Source organism: Microcaecilia unicolor, chromosome 9 (genome assembly GCF_901765095.1).
Source record: "Microcaecilia unicolor chromosome 9, aMicUni1.1, whole genome shotgun sequence".
Classification (NCBI taxonomy): domain Eukaryota; kingdom Metazoa; phylum Chordata; class Amphibia; order Gymnophiona; family Siphonopidae; genus Microcaecilia; species Microcaecilia unicolor.
In genome coordinates, this window is record NC_044039.1 from 37,431,376 (window position 1) to 37,448,466 (window position 17,091).

At 43.2% G+C, this 17,091-nt stretch overlaps 1 protein-coding gene across 1 annotated transcript in view; it reads right to left on the minus strand.

The window, feature by feature from the left end:
* LRP6 (LDL receptor related protein 6) overlaps positions 1-17,091 on the minus strand; it is a 280,419-nt gene that overhangs the window by 137,271 nt on the left and 126,057 nt on the right. Inside the window, exons 5-6 of the mRNA XM_030214121.1 lie at positions 11,075-11,206; positions 3,638-4,034 (exon numbers count right to left, since the gene is read on the minus strand). Coding sequence (XP_030069981.1) covers positions 3,638-4,034; positions 11,075-11,206 — 529 coding nt within the window. The remainder of the gene's footprint in view (positions 1-3,637; positions 4,035-11,074; positions 11,207-17,091) is intronic.

A 17,091-nucleotide genomic window follows, 5' to 3' on the forward strand; every position in this document is an offset into this window, starting at 1 on the left:
CTTACTGACCTCCTTTCAGTCTGCTCTTTCACTTGCCAAACAGGACTACTATATCCAGTTGCCATAGTAACATAGTAGATGACGGCAGAAAAAGACCTGCATGGTCCATCCAGTCTGCCCAAGATAAACTCATATGTGTATACCTTACCTTGAATTTGTACCTGTCTTTTTCAGGGCACAGACCATATAAGTCTGCCCAGCAGTATTTCCCGCCTCCCAACCACCAGTCCCGCCTCCCATCACCGGCTCTGGTACAGACCGTATAAGTCTGCCCTCCCCTATCCTAGCCTCCTAACCACCAACCCCTCTTCCCCCCACCTGCTCCGCCACCCAATTTCAGCTAATCTTCTGAGGATCCATTCCTTCTGCACAGGATTCCTTTATGCATATCCCACGCATGTTTGAATTCCGTTACCGTTTTCATCTCCACCACCTCCCGCGGGAGGGCATTCCAAGCGTCCACCACCCTCTCTGTGAAAAAATAATTCCTGACATCTTTCCTGAGTCTGCCCCCCAGTGACAAACACTCTTGGCTCAAACCCTTGGCATCTCTTTGCCACACTGAACTGTCTCCTCAAAGTGCCTTCACCTCCAACTCCCCCTTCACTTTCTCCCCAGACTCTGGCTGAGAACTTCCATGATAAGGTTCACAAGATCAAACTTCAATTCTCAACCAAGTCACCTCCACCTCTCCTTCCCTCAGTCCATTCTCTCAACCACCCTTCAACCCCTGCCTCCTTTTCTTCCTTTTCTGAAATCACTGAAGAGGAAACTGCATATTTTCTTTCCTCCTCCAAACTGACTACCTATTCCTCTGATCCTATTCCTACCCATCTACTTAGCACTATCTCTCCTACTGTCATCCCCTTCTGTCATATTCTCAATCTTTCACTTTCCGCTGCAACTGTTCCTGATGCCTTCAAACAAACCGTAGTTACACCACTCCTCAAAAAACCTTCACTGGACCCAACCTGTCCTTCTATCGCCCCATCTCCCACCTCCCCTTCCTATCTAAGATACTGGAATGTGCTGTTCATCGCCATTGTGTTGATTTTCTTTCATCTCAAGCTATTCTTGATCCACTTCAATCTGGCTTTAGCGCTCTTCACTCAACTGAAACAGCCCTTGCTAAAGTCTCCAATGACCTGTTCTTGGCCAGATTCAAAAGGTCTCTATTCTATCCTCAAACTTCTTGATCTGCTGCTTTTGGCACAGTTGATCATCGCCTACTCCTTGATACTCTGTCCTCACATGGATTTCAGGGCTCTGAACTTTCATGGTTTTCTTCTTATCTCTCCCATCACACTTTTAGTGTATACTCTGGCAGATCCTCCTTCACTTCTATCCCACTATCAGTTGGTGTACCTCAGGGATCTTCTTGGGTCCCTTTTTTCAATCTATACTTCTTTCCTTGGTGCTCTGATCTCATCCCACGGTTTTCAGCATCACCTTTATGCTGATGACTCTCAGATCTACCTCTCCACAACAGAAATTTCAGTAGGAATCCAGGACCAAGTATCAGCCTGCCTGTCTGACATTGCTGCCTGGGTGTCTCACCGCCATCTGAAACTAAACATGACCAAGACTGAGCTTCTTGTCTTTCCCCCTAAACCCTCCTCTACTCTTCCCCCACTCTCTCTTTCTTGTGGATAACACTCTCATCCTCCTTGTCTCACCAGCTCTAACCTTGGTATTATGTTTGACTCATCTCTCTCTTTCTCTGCACATATCCAACAGACTGCTAAAACCTGTTGTTTCTTTCTCTATAGTATCACCAAAATTTCCTTTCCTTTCTGAGCACACTACCAAAACCCTTATCCACACTCTTATCACCTCTCGCTTAGACTATTGCAACTTGCTTCTCACAGGTCTCCCATTAAGCCATCTTTCTCCCCTTTAATCTGTTCAAAATTCTGCTGTATGACTTATATTCCACCAGTGTCGCTATGCTCGTATTAGCCCTCTCCTCAAGTCACTTCATTGGCTCACTATCCGTTTCCGCATACAGTTCAAACTCCTCTTATTGACTTGCAAGTTCATTCACTCTGCAGCTCCTCAGTACCTCTCCACTCTTATCTCTCCCTACACTATTACCCAGGAACTCTATTCATTGGGTAAATCTCTCTTATCTGTACCCTTCTCTTCTACTGCCAACTCCAGACTCCACTCCTTTTATCCTACCATATGCCTGGAAGAGACTTCCTGAGACCATACGTCACCTCCATCTCTGGCCATCTTCAAATCTATAGGCTAAAAGCCCATGTTTTTGTTGCTGCTTTTATCTCCTAACCCCTATTCACTTCTACAGTACACTTGTATGTTTTATCCTTTCAACCTTATCAATTCCATTATCCCTTATTTGTCCTCTTTGTCTGTTCTGATTAGACTGTACGCTCTTTCGAGCAGGGACTGTCTTTCTTCATGTTCAAGTGTACAGCGTTGCATACATATACTAGCGCTATAGAAATAAGTAGTAGTAGTGAAGCAGATGAAGTACAAGGCTCCCTCAACCTTTGTGCCCTCAGAAGGGCAGCCATTTCTAAGTTTTAACCACCCCAGAGGCAGCAGGGGACCACCTACTCAGATGGTGGCATCCTCAGTCCTCAGACTGAGATCTACTACAAAAGAGCCGAATTGCTACCCGAGAGCAGTCCTCTGGGGTCTGGTTTCTCACAGATCCTTCACTAGCTTCTCTAAACAGGCGTGCTGGCAGGGACTTCAGGGGGACCTGTCAGCATGCCTCACCAAGCAGAAGCCCATGGGCTGAACTCCAGGAGCACCAAGGGACTAGCACAAGGGATGCAGAATGTGGACTGCTTTTTGGGGAGTCTGGCCTGGCAAAAGCAGATCTGCTTGCAATTGTCCAACCTATACCATCTGCTGGAGGAAGAGAAATTCTGCAAAGATCCAGGCAGCAGCAGCGTTTATACCAGTGATGTCACAGGAAGACTTAAGTTTCTCTACCTCCATCTGCTGGTATGAAGACACAATCTTTTGGTCTGTACTGGTCTACAGGATGAAAAAAAGAATTGAGAAATAGGAGGGAAGAAACCTCCCCGATTCCTCTGGGTATCCTTCTATCTTGTGTCTGTAAAGAACCCTGAATTCCTTATGATGTCCTCTCCATACTGGAACCAGTTCAACTACCCAAGGCACAGAACAGTCCAGAAGCGAAGCACTGCATGGATTGTTTGTCAGCCATCTGCTGAAGACTGAGAAGTTGTGCCTGCTTGGTGCCCTACCTAAGGCAGAGATTGCTTTTCATTTTCTATCTGCTGGTTGGAAGACATAACATATTGGTTCTGAACTGGTCAGGTTGAGAGATAAATTCCTATTTATGCAAACAATATGACTAATCCATAAATGAGGTTTGGCCTACAACAGTCATTAAAAATGAGATGCAACGCTTAAGGATTGTTAGCTAAAAGCTAATATGGAGAGGACAGCAGCCTTTTTCAACATGCTGGTATAAAAAGGAGTGCTCCTTAATTCCCCCCCTGCTTCATTATATTGTAGGAGTTGGGGGGGGGGGGGAGGGTCAAAATATCTAACCTCAGGTTGTGCAACAGTAAAACAGAACAAGAAAAAGGTTTTTTAAAACATAGTATACATGGACACTTCATGGATAGGTACTTACCCAACAATAGGATCCAGTACTATAGCACGGGGTTCATCCAGGTCTTCAGAGATCAAAATTTTTCGCATGGTCCCATTGAGTCGTGTTACCTCAATGCGATCAGTCCCAGTGTCTGTCCAATATAGGTTCCTGGCTATCCAGTCTACTGCAATGCCATCAGGGTGGGCAACTTGTGCTGTTACAATAAATTGACTGCCAGACCCATCAATAAAAGAGCGACGGATAGCTCTGACTTCATCATCAGTCCAATAGATGTACCCTTCCATTGGATCATAATCAATGGCAATAGCATGGCGGATATCATTCAGCTGTAAAACAATGTCTGTAAAATCTGGTGTGTCCAATGAAATGCGCCTCAGGTCCGTCCGGCGGGCAAGGAGCAGCAGTTCAGTAGCACCTTTTGAGAAAGACAGCATAGTTAGTTAACAACTATCTACTATGTCTGGAGGTTGTAAGTCTGTCAAAGATTTTGATGTTATATACAAGAACATCTATTATTGTAACTCAGTTTCAGGATCCTTAAGAACATAAGAATAGACATACTGGATCAGACCAATGGTCCATCTAGCCCAGTATCCTGCATACAAGTGGTCAATCCAGGTCACAAGTACCTGGCAGAAACCCAATTAGTAGCAACACTGTTCAAAACCAAGAATATGATGCTACCAAGGTGCAACTAGTGAAAACAGCAAAATGCATTTCCATACTCCTGGGTAGAGGAGTGTGGTAGCCGTGTTAGTCCACTCTTAAGGTTATCAATAGAAATCAAACAAAATAAAACATGGAAAAGAAAATAAGATGATACCTTTTTTATTGGACATAACTTAATACATTTCTTGATTAGCTTTCGAAGGTTGCCCTTCTTCATCAGATTCATACTCCTGGGGGAATTCTGCACACTTTATTTGTAAATTTTCTTGTGCAGAATTCCCCCATTATAAGGGCTGGCTTCTTCCCCCAGGCATTCCCTATCACCACCACAGCAGTTTCTTTTCTCCACTTCTCTTATCTTGTATCCTGAAACATTCGGTCCCCAAGTTCTCTCTACCCATTCTTCAGGATGAATACCTCCAATTTGTCTTCCTCTACCCCCTTTTTGTTCACCTATTCTCTAACCTTTCGCAGCACTGTTTTCTACAGTTCTCTCCCCTCATCTCTCAGTTTTCACTGCTCTCCCCCTAACTCCCAGGAAGACCCCTGTTCTGTCCACCCCCAAGGCACCTTTCCCCTTCTCCCTGGCAAACACCCACCTTAACTTTTCTTTGCCCCAATTCCCACAGCACACACTCCATCCACCTTTTGCCAGCCCTCCTCTTCCCATAGTGCACAAATCCCCCATCTACCTTTTTCTAGCCCTCCACCTCATAACACACACATTATCCATCTTTCTCTAGCTCCCCCATGACACTCCCTTACCTATTCTTTCCAGCTCTCCCCCTTCCCATGGCACAGACTACCCCATCTATCTTGTTCCAATCCTTTCCCTCCCTGGCAACACTACCCCTATCCACCATTCTCCAGCCCTTCCCCTCCCCCATGGCATACACAACCCCATGTAGCTTCCTGCAGCCTTCCCATGAAGTGCACATACACACACTCTCTCGTCCATCTGTTTATCAGCATCCCCTCCTACTCCATCCATCTTTATTCCAGGCACCTCCCCACTGTCTGCTTCCAATCCTGCACACTCACTACTGCAGTGCGACAAGAGGAGCAGCTGCCCAGCCACACATCAGACTGCTTCCACTTTCTCTGCCAACCCAGGCCAGCCTGTTCCTTCGTGCTGCATGGCTTAAGGACCCGCCAGTGATCAAGGCAGCACAGAAGGTGGAAGCAGCCCAATGTGCGGCTGGGCAGCTCTTCCTCTTGCCTTGATGGAGTGGTAAAGTAAGCAGGAAGGGACAGAGCCAGCCAGAAACGCAGTCAAGCACGGCACAGATGCTTCAAAAGTAGATTACACAGGCTTCTGCACAGGAAAGGCAGAATTCTGTGCAGTCTGTGGAGGTGGGGAATTCTGTGCATTAGGCAGTAGTGCAGAATTCCCCAGGAGTAAAACTTTCTATCACAGTGTGGTGGTACACTGTACTGTTTCAATCAGTAGTGTCCTCGAGCTTAATTTTGGCATTTTTTTCAGGGTTTTGTGCGTTCCAGTTGAAACAGATGTGAGCGGGACATGAAGATCTGAGAACAACAATGTTGTAGGAAATGGGTTTGGGGTTTTCTATGGGAATAATTTGCAGGATTCTGTTCGGTTTCTTCCCAAAACAAACATTGGAGCAATAGTAAAGCATACGTGGTCAATCACCAGGAGAATGATTACATGACCGACATTTTGATGGAGAAGGTTACATGATCAACATTTGGATGGAGCAGATTCTGAAGATAGACTCCTTCAAAATTGTAAAAGCTAACACGTTTTATGGATAATGAAGTAGGAAGATTGTGTAATAGCTGCAGATAAAGTTGGGTGAATCGATTTCAACCAGAAGATTTGTCATTCAAAAGCATCACTGAAATATTCCAGTTTATTTTCCCAGTCTGATTCCAGGGATTTACAGGATTTAGTGTCTGATTCCTGTAAGGATTTGTATATTTTTGATGACACTGACAATGATTGGCACCAGATGGAATAATCAGATGTTGATGGATTAAATTCACATATATTCATCAAGTGTGCAATATAATCAGTCAAGAATACCCAGTTGCAGTGTTCAGAGATAGGTAGGTTATACTGCTGTGCGAGTATGTCAAAGGGGATAAAGGACCCATTATTTAGCAACTGAGAGCAGACCATACTCCCGCTTTTTTCCATATACACCAACTTAGATATGAAGTGTCTTTTTTGTGAATTGAGGCTTTAAGCCATAGTGATATATCTATTGGGTTTTTCTTTTTGACATTCAAACTTGATAGTAACTCTTTTAAGAGTTTTGTCATTGATTTGACTATAAAAAGTAGTTGTGTAGGAGAGCTTATTCATAGTAGGTAGGAGGTACAATGGGATACGTTCAATTAGTTCCTTTTCGAAAATGAGCCATCTAAGTTGATCTTGTGAATATGAAGTATCTAACCTTTAAATTTCTTGTGAAGTCTGAAATACTAAATATGATGACTTGAAATCAAGGAAATTTATGCCACCTTTATTTTTGGGGAGTTTTAGTTTGGCCAAGGCTATAGGAAGGACCCTAGTTTTTCCAAAGGAAATGGATTTATTATTTTAAGTCAGTAGAGACAGTTGGTTTGGGCTGCTTTCTTTTGAATAAGTGCTGTAAGAAGCAGAAGAAAAATGCTTTTGTTGTCCCCTCTCCTGTAGTTGGTGGAAATGGGGAAATGGAAGGAGTTGGAGGACATGGTCAATTTTTAAATTTGGTGTTTTGAGTCTTCTGCCACCATTTTGAGAATGCAGTGCTTGAGGAACAGTTGAGTTTTCTCATGATACAGTAGCTTTAAGTAAAACAGGGAATCTCTGTCCAGAGGCAGCAATTGATTCATTATGAAAATGTTCCTATGTGAAGCCAAAATTTGAGCTAAGTGTGATTTAAGTATTAAGTATGGTCATTTACAGCATGAACTGTTCCTGTTTCGTATGTTTTGTTTCTCTAGTTGAATACATAGTTTTTTTTATATAGTAAATTAATATGTTATTGCACAAATTCATCTAATTTGTTGAAAAAAGGAAGTGCAGTTTTTTCTAGACATACTTTAACCCCATGAATTGGAGGGGGGGGGGTCTATTATACACTCTGGGGTCTTTTTTCTCCACTCTAAACTAAACATGAGGTTTGATGTTTAATAATTTTGACTGGTGAGCTGGTATATGAACATTTGAAGAAAAAGCATCGATTTGTGATCTTTCAGAAAATGTTTTTCTTGTTATTTTGGAGATCCTATAGACAACACTGGAGCACATATTGTTCTCCCAGAATTGAAACTTTTTTAAAAATACTGTCACTGCATATAGCCCATTGCATGCTAGTATGGAACTAAATGTTTTCTAATTACATAATCAGAGCTCTGGAAAGTTTTACCTAAATATTTAAAGATCCAAAGTTGTTTGGTTTCAGAAAGAATGGTAAAAAGCAATTATGTTTTTTATTGCTTTTATTGAGAATGGTATAATTAACTGTAATAGAGGACTTAGTTTTACAGTGTATTTTAACTGTTATATTAGTCTGTGCATGTGTATTATTGTATATGGGTTTATTTATTTAGTTCTTAAGCTTTATATAACCTGTCTAATCTAATTGGAGGGCTAGAAATGTCAATCAAATAAATGTCCCTTTCCTGGACTTTGAGATAATACAAAAGCATTGGTTTTCACAATTCATTTGACTTAGGAAAGTCACTCATTTTTGGGTTCCAGGATCAATAATCAATATAAAATTGTGAGACACCAAGCACATACAATATTCTTATCCTCACTGCAAATATATTATAAGCAAATTCTAAATCCCCAGTGTCAAAATATACCTCACTTCAATTGCGTAATGTATAAATTACATTAAGCATCCAGCTATGATTTTTTTGAAGCTCACACCTTTCCAGTACTAGTTCAGGCAAGTTATATTCAGGTACAGTAGGCATTTCCCTGTCCCCAGAGGGCTTACAAACATAGGGGCCCTTTTACCAAACAGTGGTAAAAGGTGGCCTTAGAGCATCCTTACACGGGTCATTCCCATGCACTAAGGCCATTTTTAGTGCTGGGGTACAATGAACGATTTTTTAAGTTTTCCCTTTTAACGGCCATGCGCTGATTGCCCCATTTTGTAAACAGTAGGGAATTGCACTATTCGGTTAGTGTGTGGCAATGCCCTCATGCTAATCAATTAGCGCAAACAACTACTCTCCGTCCCTGGTGCTAAAAAATCTCCAAATTACTGCTTGACGCCTGAGCATCCCCATGGTAAGCCTTTTTTTTTTCTCCCTGTGGTAAGCATGCATTAGTGCTAACTGCAGCCGGGTAAAAGGACCCTTAAATTTGTACATGAGGCAATTGAGGGTTAAGTGACTTGCCCAAGGTCACAAGGAGCACCAGTGGTATTTGAACCCTGTTACCAGCCTGCCGATCTAAAGATGACATTTTCTACCATAAACTGATCATAGTAAAAGACTGGTAGGAACACCTAGAAGATCTGCCTGTCCTTTCTCTGAAAAGCACCACAGGAATGTTTTGACATGCAAACTAAAGCATATACTAGCACCATATTACACTATAATCAAACCACAAGCCCACAACACAACTATTTCATTCCCTGAGCACTGGACATAATCCTATCAACATGCACACACTATCCTTTTACCCTGCCAATGTCCAATGCTTCAAGCTGTAGTCTTACCCAGACACATACCAACTTTCATCCCTTTTCCTTCATTACCTAGTGCAACCTGACAAGCAACCAATACTAACCATTCATTTATAAAAGTTTGCAGGTGTTATACACTACTGTCTGGCACATGAGCATTTGAAGCTGTGTGCCTCACATACATGAAGGTTTTCCATTGCTTGCTGCTGTTTTCCATCAATACAAAGCTTCCTTACTCCTTTTCAGGTTAATGGCAGTTAAAACTACAGCTTGCAAAAGAATAACTGCAGTATCTTGACAACATCAGCAAACAGCATGTTTAGACCCTTGCATTTGCTAGGGATGTACATGGCCAGAAAAATAAAAAGTTCATCCTTGAATTTTTATGAATTTTTCCTGATTTTCAGGTATTTTTAACCCATGCATTGTTAAGTGCACTAGAATTTTTGTAATTTGTGGCTATATGTGTGTACAACCTATTTGCACATCTCTATATATAAAAGGCACCACCAACGTTCTAATGAAGCCTCCAGCCGGAAGTGTGAAGCGCCAGAGATATCCGGTTTCCCCATGAGTGTCTGCCCCACCCTCGCTCTCTCTGTAACACAAACAGTGAAGGAAAACAGCACAGCACGAAATCGCTCTCTCTGTAACAGTGAAGGACTCAGAGGGGGGAGGGGAGTGAGACACCCTCACTCTTTCTGTAACACAAACACAGCACAGCAGGAAACTGTAAACTGAAGGACTCGACTCGGAGGGGGGAGGGGACAGACAGCACAGGGGAAGGGAGAGAGGGCAGAGGGCAGGGACACACACTCCCACATGCACACTCTGAAGAAAACCTTGCTAGCCCCCGTTTCATGTGCATCAGAAACGGGGCTTTTTTACTAGTATTAAAATATTTTAGACTCCCTTGTATTTTCTGCATTAAATTTTTTTGAAGAAATTATCTCTCAATACTTAAAACACAACTTCTTTACTGGATAACAAATTTTCTAATAGCTATACTCTCTATATATTATATCTTCACCACCATATAACTATTTTTTAGATTGTTCTTTATTAATAAAGAACAATTTAAAAAATAGTTATATGGTGGTGAAGATATCACATAATACTTAATGATTTATGGAAAGACTCACTCTCATTTTCATAAGGTTTTCTATTTACTTCTTGAGCACTTTTGTGTAGTTTCTGGCTAGCTCATATTTTAAGGCCTATCCTAGTTCATCTTTCCAGTAGATTAAAACAGCTGTGCAAGCAAACCTAGGTCCTAGAACATTGGAATGATGGACAAGACATCTGCAATATCAATTCAATCTACCATATATACTTGTCTATAAGTCAATCTCACGTATACGTTGAGGGCAGTTTTGGGACTCAAAATGGCCAAAACTGGTGACCCATGTATAAGGCCACCCCCCCCCCCCAGCCAGCATGTCCATCTCCCTGCCTCATTCACACCCCACCATCCAGATTCAGCATATCCTCTCTGCTGCCCCACCACCACCACACATACACAGAGGTGTAATTTTCTTAGTGCAATCACAGGTTAAATATATTAGTTTGTACAATGGGAGGAGGTCTGAGGTATGAAGAGGCTCTGAGGGTAGCTGCAAATGATGATCGCAGTTCTTGTGCGATGACATCACACACGAGTGGCAATGCAGCACAGGCGGCGCCAAGGTTCCAGCAGAGCCGGGGCCTTTCCTGCAGCACTCTTCCTGGGCTCCGTGCACTGAGGCGGTCACGGAACGTCAGCACTCATGTGATCCGCGCAACAACCGCAACCACCACTTCCTGCCTCTCTGTACCTCAGATAAGACAGCCCCAGACGTTTCGGTTTTTTTAGCACAAATTTCTGGACTTATAATAGAATATATACGATATTGTTCTTTCCCAGACTACTCTTGAAGGAAGTGCAGTTTTGCTCATTCCCCCATATCCATTAGCCTTATTTAAAGAGTTTGTCTTGAGGGCAATGATTAACCACTTTAATGCTTGACATTGTGAGACAACTATGGCAATACTAACCTCTATAATGTTATCTTGTATGTTTACCTAATAAGTATTCCTTTTTGTTGCAAAACAAAATGCTTTATATTCCTTACAATAATGCCAAAATAAAACTCACCATCTTTGCAGGTTTTTCCATTATCCAGGAGCTGTACTCCTGTTGGACAAGCACACTGATAAAAAGGCTTCATGGGCGACATCAAACACAAATGTGAACAGCCACCATTATGATTACCACATGGGTTTGAAGCTGGGGAACACAAAGGGGAAAAAACCCACAACCTGATTAGTGCACAATAAAAAGATGGCAAGACTATAAGAACAAACTACACCTCACGAGAGGCCAACCATCACAACACAAGAGACAGCCACAACAGTGGAATTATGCTATAGTGGAAGGGATCATCCAAATCTGTAGAACTAGGGTCTACTATTGCACCCCAAAAAATGCCTGACTTGGCCAAGTTTTGGATTATAAGTCTGTATAAGGGGCTAGTTTGTATCAAAACTATTAACACAAACAAAATTACAATCAAAACCTGTACACCAGGGGTGTTGCCATCTGCCCATGTAATTTTTTTTTTGGGGGGGGGGGGCATTCATTTCCACTCTGCTCCCCCCCTCCGCATTTAAAACTCTTACCTTTGCTGGTAGGGATGCCTGGAGGGATGTTTCGGCAGTGGATCTCCGGCGTGTGGGTCTTAGGCATCCCCACCAGCTATTCAAGGGGTGTTGCAGTTTTTGAAGGGCCTGAGCCCAAAGTGGGAGAGGCCCAGACACCCCCCCCCCCCCCACCATGGCTATACCACTGCTACACATGAAAATACATGGCAAAAGGACAATGCTGAAGAACATAAGAGACATTTAAATAACATACAATTTTTTAGGAATTTGTAAGCTTATGAGAAGGAGAAATTAGGTCTACCAGCTAATTTGCTTTCCTTTAGCCCCTCCGGATCAGCCCAGAATGACTGATGGGTTATACATGCCTACCAGCAGGTGGAGACTAAGAAGACTGATTTTGAGTGGAGGAGTAGCCTAGTGGTTAGTGCAGCAGACTTTGATCCTGGGAAACTGGGTTCAATTCCCACTGCAGCTCCTTGTGACTCTGGGCAAGTCACTTAACCCTCCATTGCCCCTGGTACAAAATAAGTACCTGTATATATGTAAACAGCTTTGAATGTAGTTGCAAAATACCACAGAAAGGTGGTATATCAAGTCCCATTTCCCTTCCCTTTCCCAATAAGAGCCTTGCTTAGCCCCCTGGAAGCCTCACTATTCACATATCAAAGCAACAGAAAAGACAGAACTCGGACATCTGTGTGCCAGTCGTACACACAGCCACATACAAAGAGACACTGCTGGCAACTGTCAAATAGTTTGACTGCACCAAACAGTCAGCAACATCAAGTAAGGTACTTATGTGCAAAATGCATAGTACCCTTCTTCCCTGCCTCTCTCTTGCGCTCTGTGGAATGCCCGCTCTGTCTGTAACAAACTTTCCTACATCCATGACTTCATCTCTCATACTCTCCATCTGCTTGCCCTAACTGAAACTTGGCTTTACCCTGAAGACTCTGCTTCAGTCGCGACCCTATGCCATGGAGGTTATCTTTTCTCTCATACTTCTCGCCCGGTTGGCCGCGGAGGTGGTGTCGGGCTACTACTTTCACCCTCTTGTAGATTTCAACCTCTTCTTCCACCTCAGTCTCACTGTTTTTCTTCCTTCAAAGTCCACTCCATCCGTCTATTTGCTCCTCTGCCTCTCCGAGTAGCAGTCATTTATCGACCCCCTGATAAGTCCCTTTCTTCCTTTCTCATTGACTTTGATGCCTGGCTTTCCTTCTTTCTTGAACCTTCATCTCCTTCCCTCATTCTTCGGGATTTTAACATTCATGCTAATGATCCCTCTGACTCGTATGCTTCTCAGTTTCTTGCTTTAACATCCTCTTTCAATCTTCAACTGTGCTCCACTGTCCCCACTCACCAGAATGGCCACTGTCTTGATCTTATCCTCTTCTCAAACTGCTCACTCTCCAGTTTCTGTGCCTCAACTCTTCCCCTCTCTGACCATCATCTGATAACTTTCACACTTAAATACCCTCCTCCCCAGTCCCGACCAATCTTAACCAATACATATAGGAATCTTCAGGCTATTGACCCTTCAACTCTGTCCTCCAGTGCTTCAAATCTCTTCTCTACCACTATGTTATCCAAGTCTGTCAATGAGGCTGTCTCTTCCTATAATACTATTCTGTCCTCTGCTCTGGATACTCTCGCTCCTCCTATTCCCCGTTCTGTAAAACGTACCAAACCCCAGTCTTGGCTGACCTCTAGAATCCATTACCTACGTTCCTGTGCCCGCTTTGCCAAACGCCTTTGGCTGAAATCCCGTGCCCATGTTGACTTCATACATTTCAAATTCTTGCTGACCTCCTTCCAGTCTGCTCTTTTACTTGTCAAACAGGACTACTATATCCAGTTGACAAATTCTCTTGGCTCAAACCCTCGACGTCTCTTTACCACACTGAACTTTCTCCTCAAATTGCCTTCACCTCCAACCCCCGCTTCACTTTCCCCCGAGACTACGAGTTCTTTCATAATAAGGTTCACAAGATTAAACTTGAATTCTCAACCAGGTCACCTCCACCTCTCCTTCCCTTAGTCCATTCTCTCAACCCTCCAACCCCTGCCTCCTTTTCTGCCTTTTCTTAAATCACTGAAGAGGAAACTACACATCTTATTTCCTCCTTGAAACTAACTACCTGTTTCTCTGATCCTATTTCCACCCATCTACTTAACACTCTCTCTCCTACTGTCATCCCTTTTATCTGTCATATCCTCAATCTTTCACTGTCCACTGCGACTGTTCCTGATGCCTTCAATCACACTGTAGTCACACCACTCCTTAAAGAACCTTCATTGGACCCTACCTGCCCTTACAACTATCGCCCCATCTCCCTCCTCCCTTTCCTATCCAAGATTCTTAAACGTGCTGTTCACTGCCATTGCCTTGACTTTCTTTCATCTCAAGCTATTCTTGATCCACTTCAATCTGGCTTTCGCCCCCTTCATTCAACCGAAACAGCGCTTGCTAAAGTCTCCAATGATCTATTCCTGGCCAGATCCAAAGGTCTCTCCTCTACCCTCAACCTTCTCGATCTGCTGCTTTTGACACTGTTGATCCCAGCCTACTCCTTGATACGCTGTCCTCACTTGGATTTCAGGACTCTGTTCTTTCCTGGTTTTCTTCTTATCTCTCCCAGCGTACCTTTAGTGTATACTCTAGTGGATCCTCCTCTACTTCTATCCCACTGTCAGTTGGTGTACCTCAGGGATCTGTCCTGGGACCTCTTCTTTTCTCCATCTATACTTCTTCCCTTGGTACTCTGATCTCATCCCAAGGTTTTCAGTATCATCTTTACGCTGATGACTCCCAGATCTATCTCTCCACACCAGAAATCTCAGCCGAAATCCAGGCCAAAGTATCAGCCTGCCTGTCTGACACTGCTGCCTGGAAGTCTCAGTGCCATCTGAAACTAAACATGACCAAGACTGAGCTTCTTATCTTTCCCCCTAAACCAACCTCTCCTCCTGCCCCATTCTCTATTTCTGTGGATAACACACTCATCATTCCTGTCTCCTCAGCTCGCAACCTTGGGTCATCTTCGACTCCCCCTCTCCTTCTCCGCACATATTCAGCAGACTGCTAAAAACTGTCGTTTCTTTCTCCATATCATCACCAAAATTCGCCCTTTCCTTTCTGAGCACACTGCCAGAACCCTCATCCACATTCTTTTCACCTCTCGCTTAGACTATTGCAACTTGCTTCTGAACACAGGTCTCCCACTTAGCCATCTCTCTCCTCTTCAATCTGTTCAAAATTCTGCTGCATGACTAATATTACGCCAGTGTCGTTATGCTCATATTAGCCCTCTCAAGTCACTTCACTGGCTTCCTATCCGTTTCCGCATACAGTTCAAACTCCTCTTATTGACCTATAAGTGCATTCACTCTGCAGCTCCTCAGTACCTCTCCACTCTCATCTCTCCCTACATTCCTCACCGGGAACTCTGTTCACTGGGTAAATCTCTCTTATTTGCACCCTTCTCCTCCACCGCTAACTCCAGACTCCGTTCCTTTTATCTTGCTGCACCATATGCCTGGAATAGACTTCCTGAGCCGGTACGTCAAGCTCCATCTCTGGCCGTCTTCAAATCTAAGCTAAAAACTGCCTTTTTGATGCTGCTTTTAACTCCTAACCCCTATTCACTTGTTCAGAACCCTTATTTTATCATCCTCACTTTAATATTCCCTTATCTCTTATTTGTCCTGTTTGTCTGTCCTAATTAGATTGTAAGCTCTGTCTCTTCATGTTCAAGTGTACAGCGCTGCGTACGTCTAGTAGCACTTTAGAAATGATAAGTAGTAGTAAGTAGTAGTAGTAATATTTGTTTTCTTTGCTTTCTTTTTTTCCCCAATCAAATAGCTCCCCACAGAGACAAGAGCGAACGGAACTAACAACCAGCAAATCACTGAACAGCAGCGAAAACAAATAGGATACCGTATAGGAAGAGTTCTGGGCCAGTCTGTAGGAACTAAAGGAAAGCAAATAAGCACGTAGGACCTACTTTCTCTTTCCTTAGCGTCCCTCCAGATCGGCCCAGAATGACTGATGGGAAGTAGCAGAGCAGTAATCCACGGCAGGGACTGAAACAGAACCACTGCAATATCCTCCTGATCTCCTGAACTTCCCAATCTATGACAGAAGGCAAAGAAGCAGAACGATGCAAGGAAGTAAGTCCCTTAACCATCACTTCCATAGAAAAATCGTCAAAGCCTTAGCAGCTGCTTCACCAGAATCAAGCCAGAAGACAAACGAGCCGGGCAGAACACTGCCACTAGACCCAGACCCAGCAAATGGTCCAAAGCAAGGGGGTACTTACATTTTAGCAAAGTCTTTGACAAGGTTCTGCATTGAAATGCTTTGAAGCTTCACTTATATATACTATCAACTAACACATTTGCTTATTTCCGATCTGACGAAGAAGGGCAACCTTCGAAAGCTAATCAAGAAATATATTAAGTTATGTCCAATAAAAAAGGTATCATCTTATTTTCTTTTCCATGTTTTATTTTGTTTGATTTCTATTGATAATCCTGCATATCAAAAGAGTTTATCGGATCAGTAGCTGTCAGCTGCAAGAGCCTCCCCGGACACTCCACAACCAGTGCATTTAAAATGGCAGAGATTCCTGACGAAAAATGACTGCTCCAAAGAACGTCTCCAAATTCAAAACCGAAAACAGCACCATTTTGGTTTCTTTTTATACAACTCCAAGGGTTCAGCGTACCAATGAAAAAGGCAAACCTAAGCGGCAGCAAAAAGGAATCCTTTTTTCTACTCTCTGCCCTAAAGGAGGAGGAGGCACTTGAACACTACCCAGAGCCCAAGATTCTGCAGCCGTGAAATCAGGGTAAACAACTGCACTGCCCTGCTGAATAAACAGCGCTTCCAAGAGCAACTGTTCCCCCCACCTCCCAACAGTGGCTGTTCCCAGTGACTCTGCAAACACCCTTCCCTCAAAGCGGTTGAGACCAGCAACAGACCAAAGTCCACCCTGGGCCCACAGGCACTCAGGGAAAGCTCAAGGATAGATGGGAGGAGGGACTCGGCCACCCGAATTTAGCACCCCCAAGGAATCAGAGAACCCCCGCGGGCCTCGGCCACTGCTAGCAAAGTAACCTAACGGCGCACAAATGCGGGGCTGAGGAAACAAACAGTAATCTATAAATTCCTTAAATAAGATAATTATTATAATCCTGTCCCTTTTTTTTTAAACATCTAATCAAAATATTGAACGGTATCCATTCTGTTAATCCTACTTATCTTTGTCTTTTTTATGTCTTTTTTATTTATTTTTTCTTTTTTCTTCTTTTTTCTATATTAGACTCAAAGCAGAGAAAAAGACCTCATTAGTCCTTGCATGGCGTTACTGTGCTTAATGTGCTCAAACGCCAGCGTCTCTTGGACTCCGTTATAATCCTCGGTCTTAAAAAAACTCTGCTTATATATAGTGAATAATGAATATAATAATCAACAATGATAGCCAATCGTGATATTTCTTTCCTCTA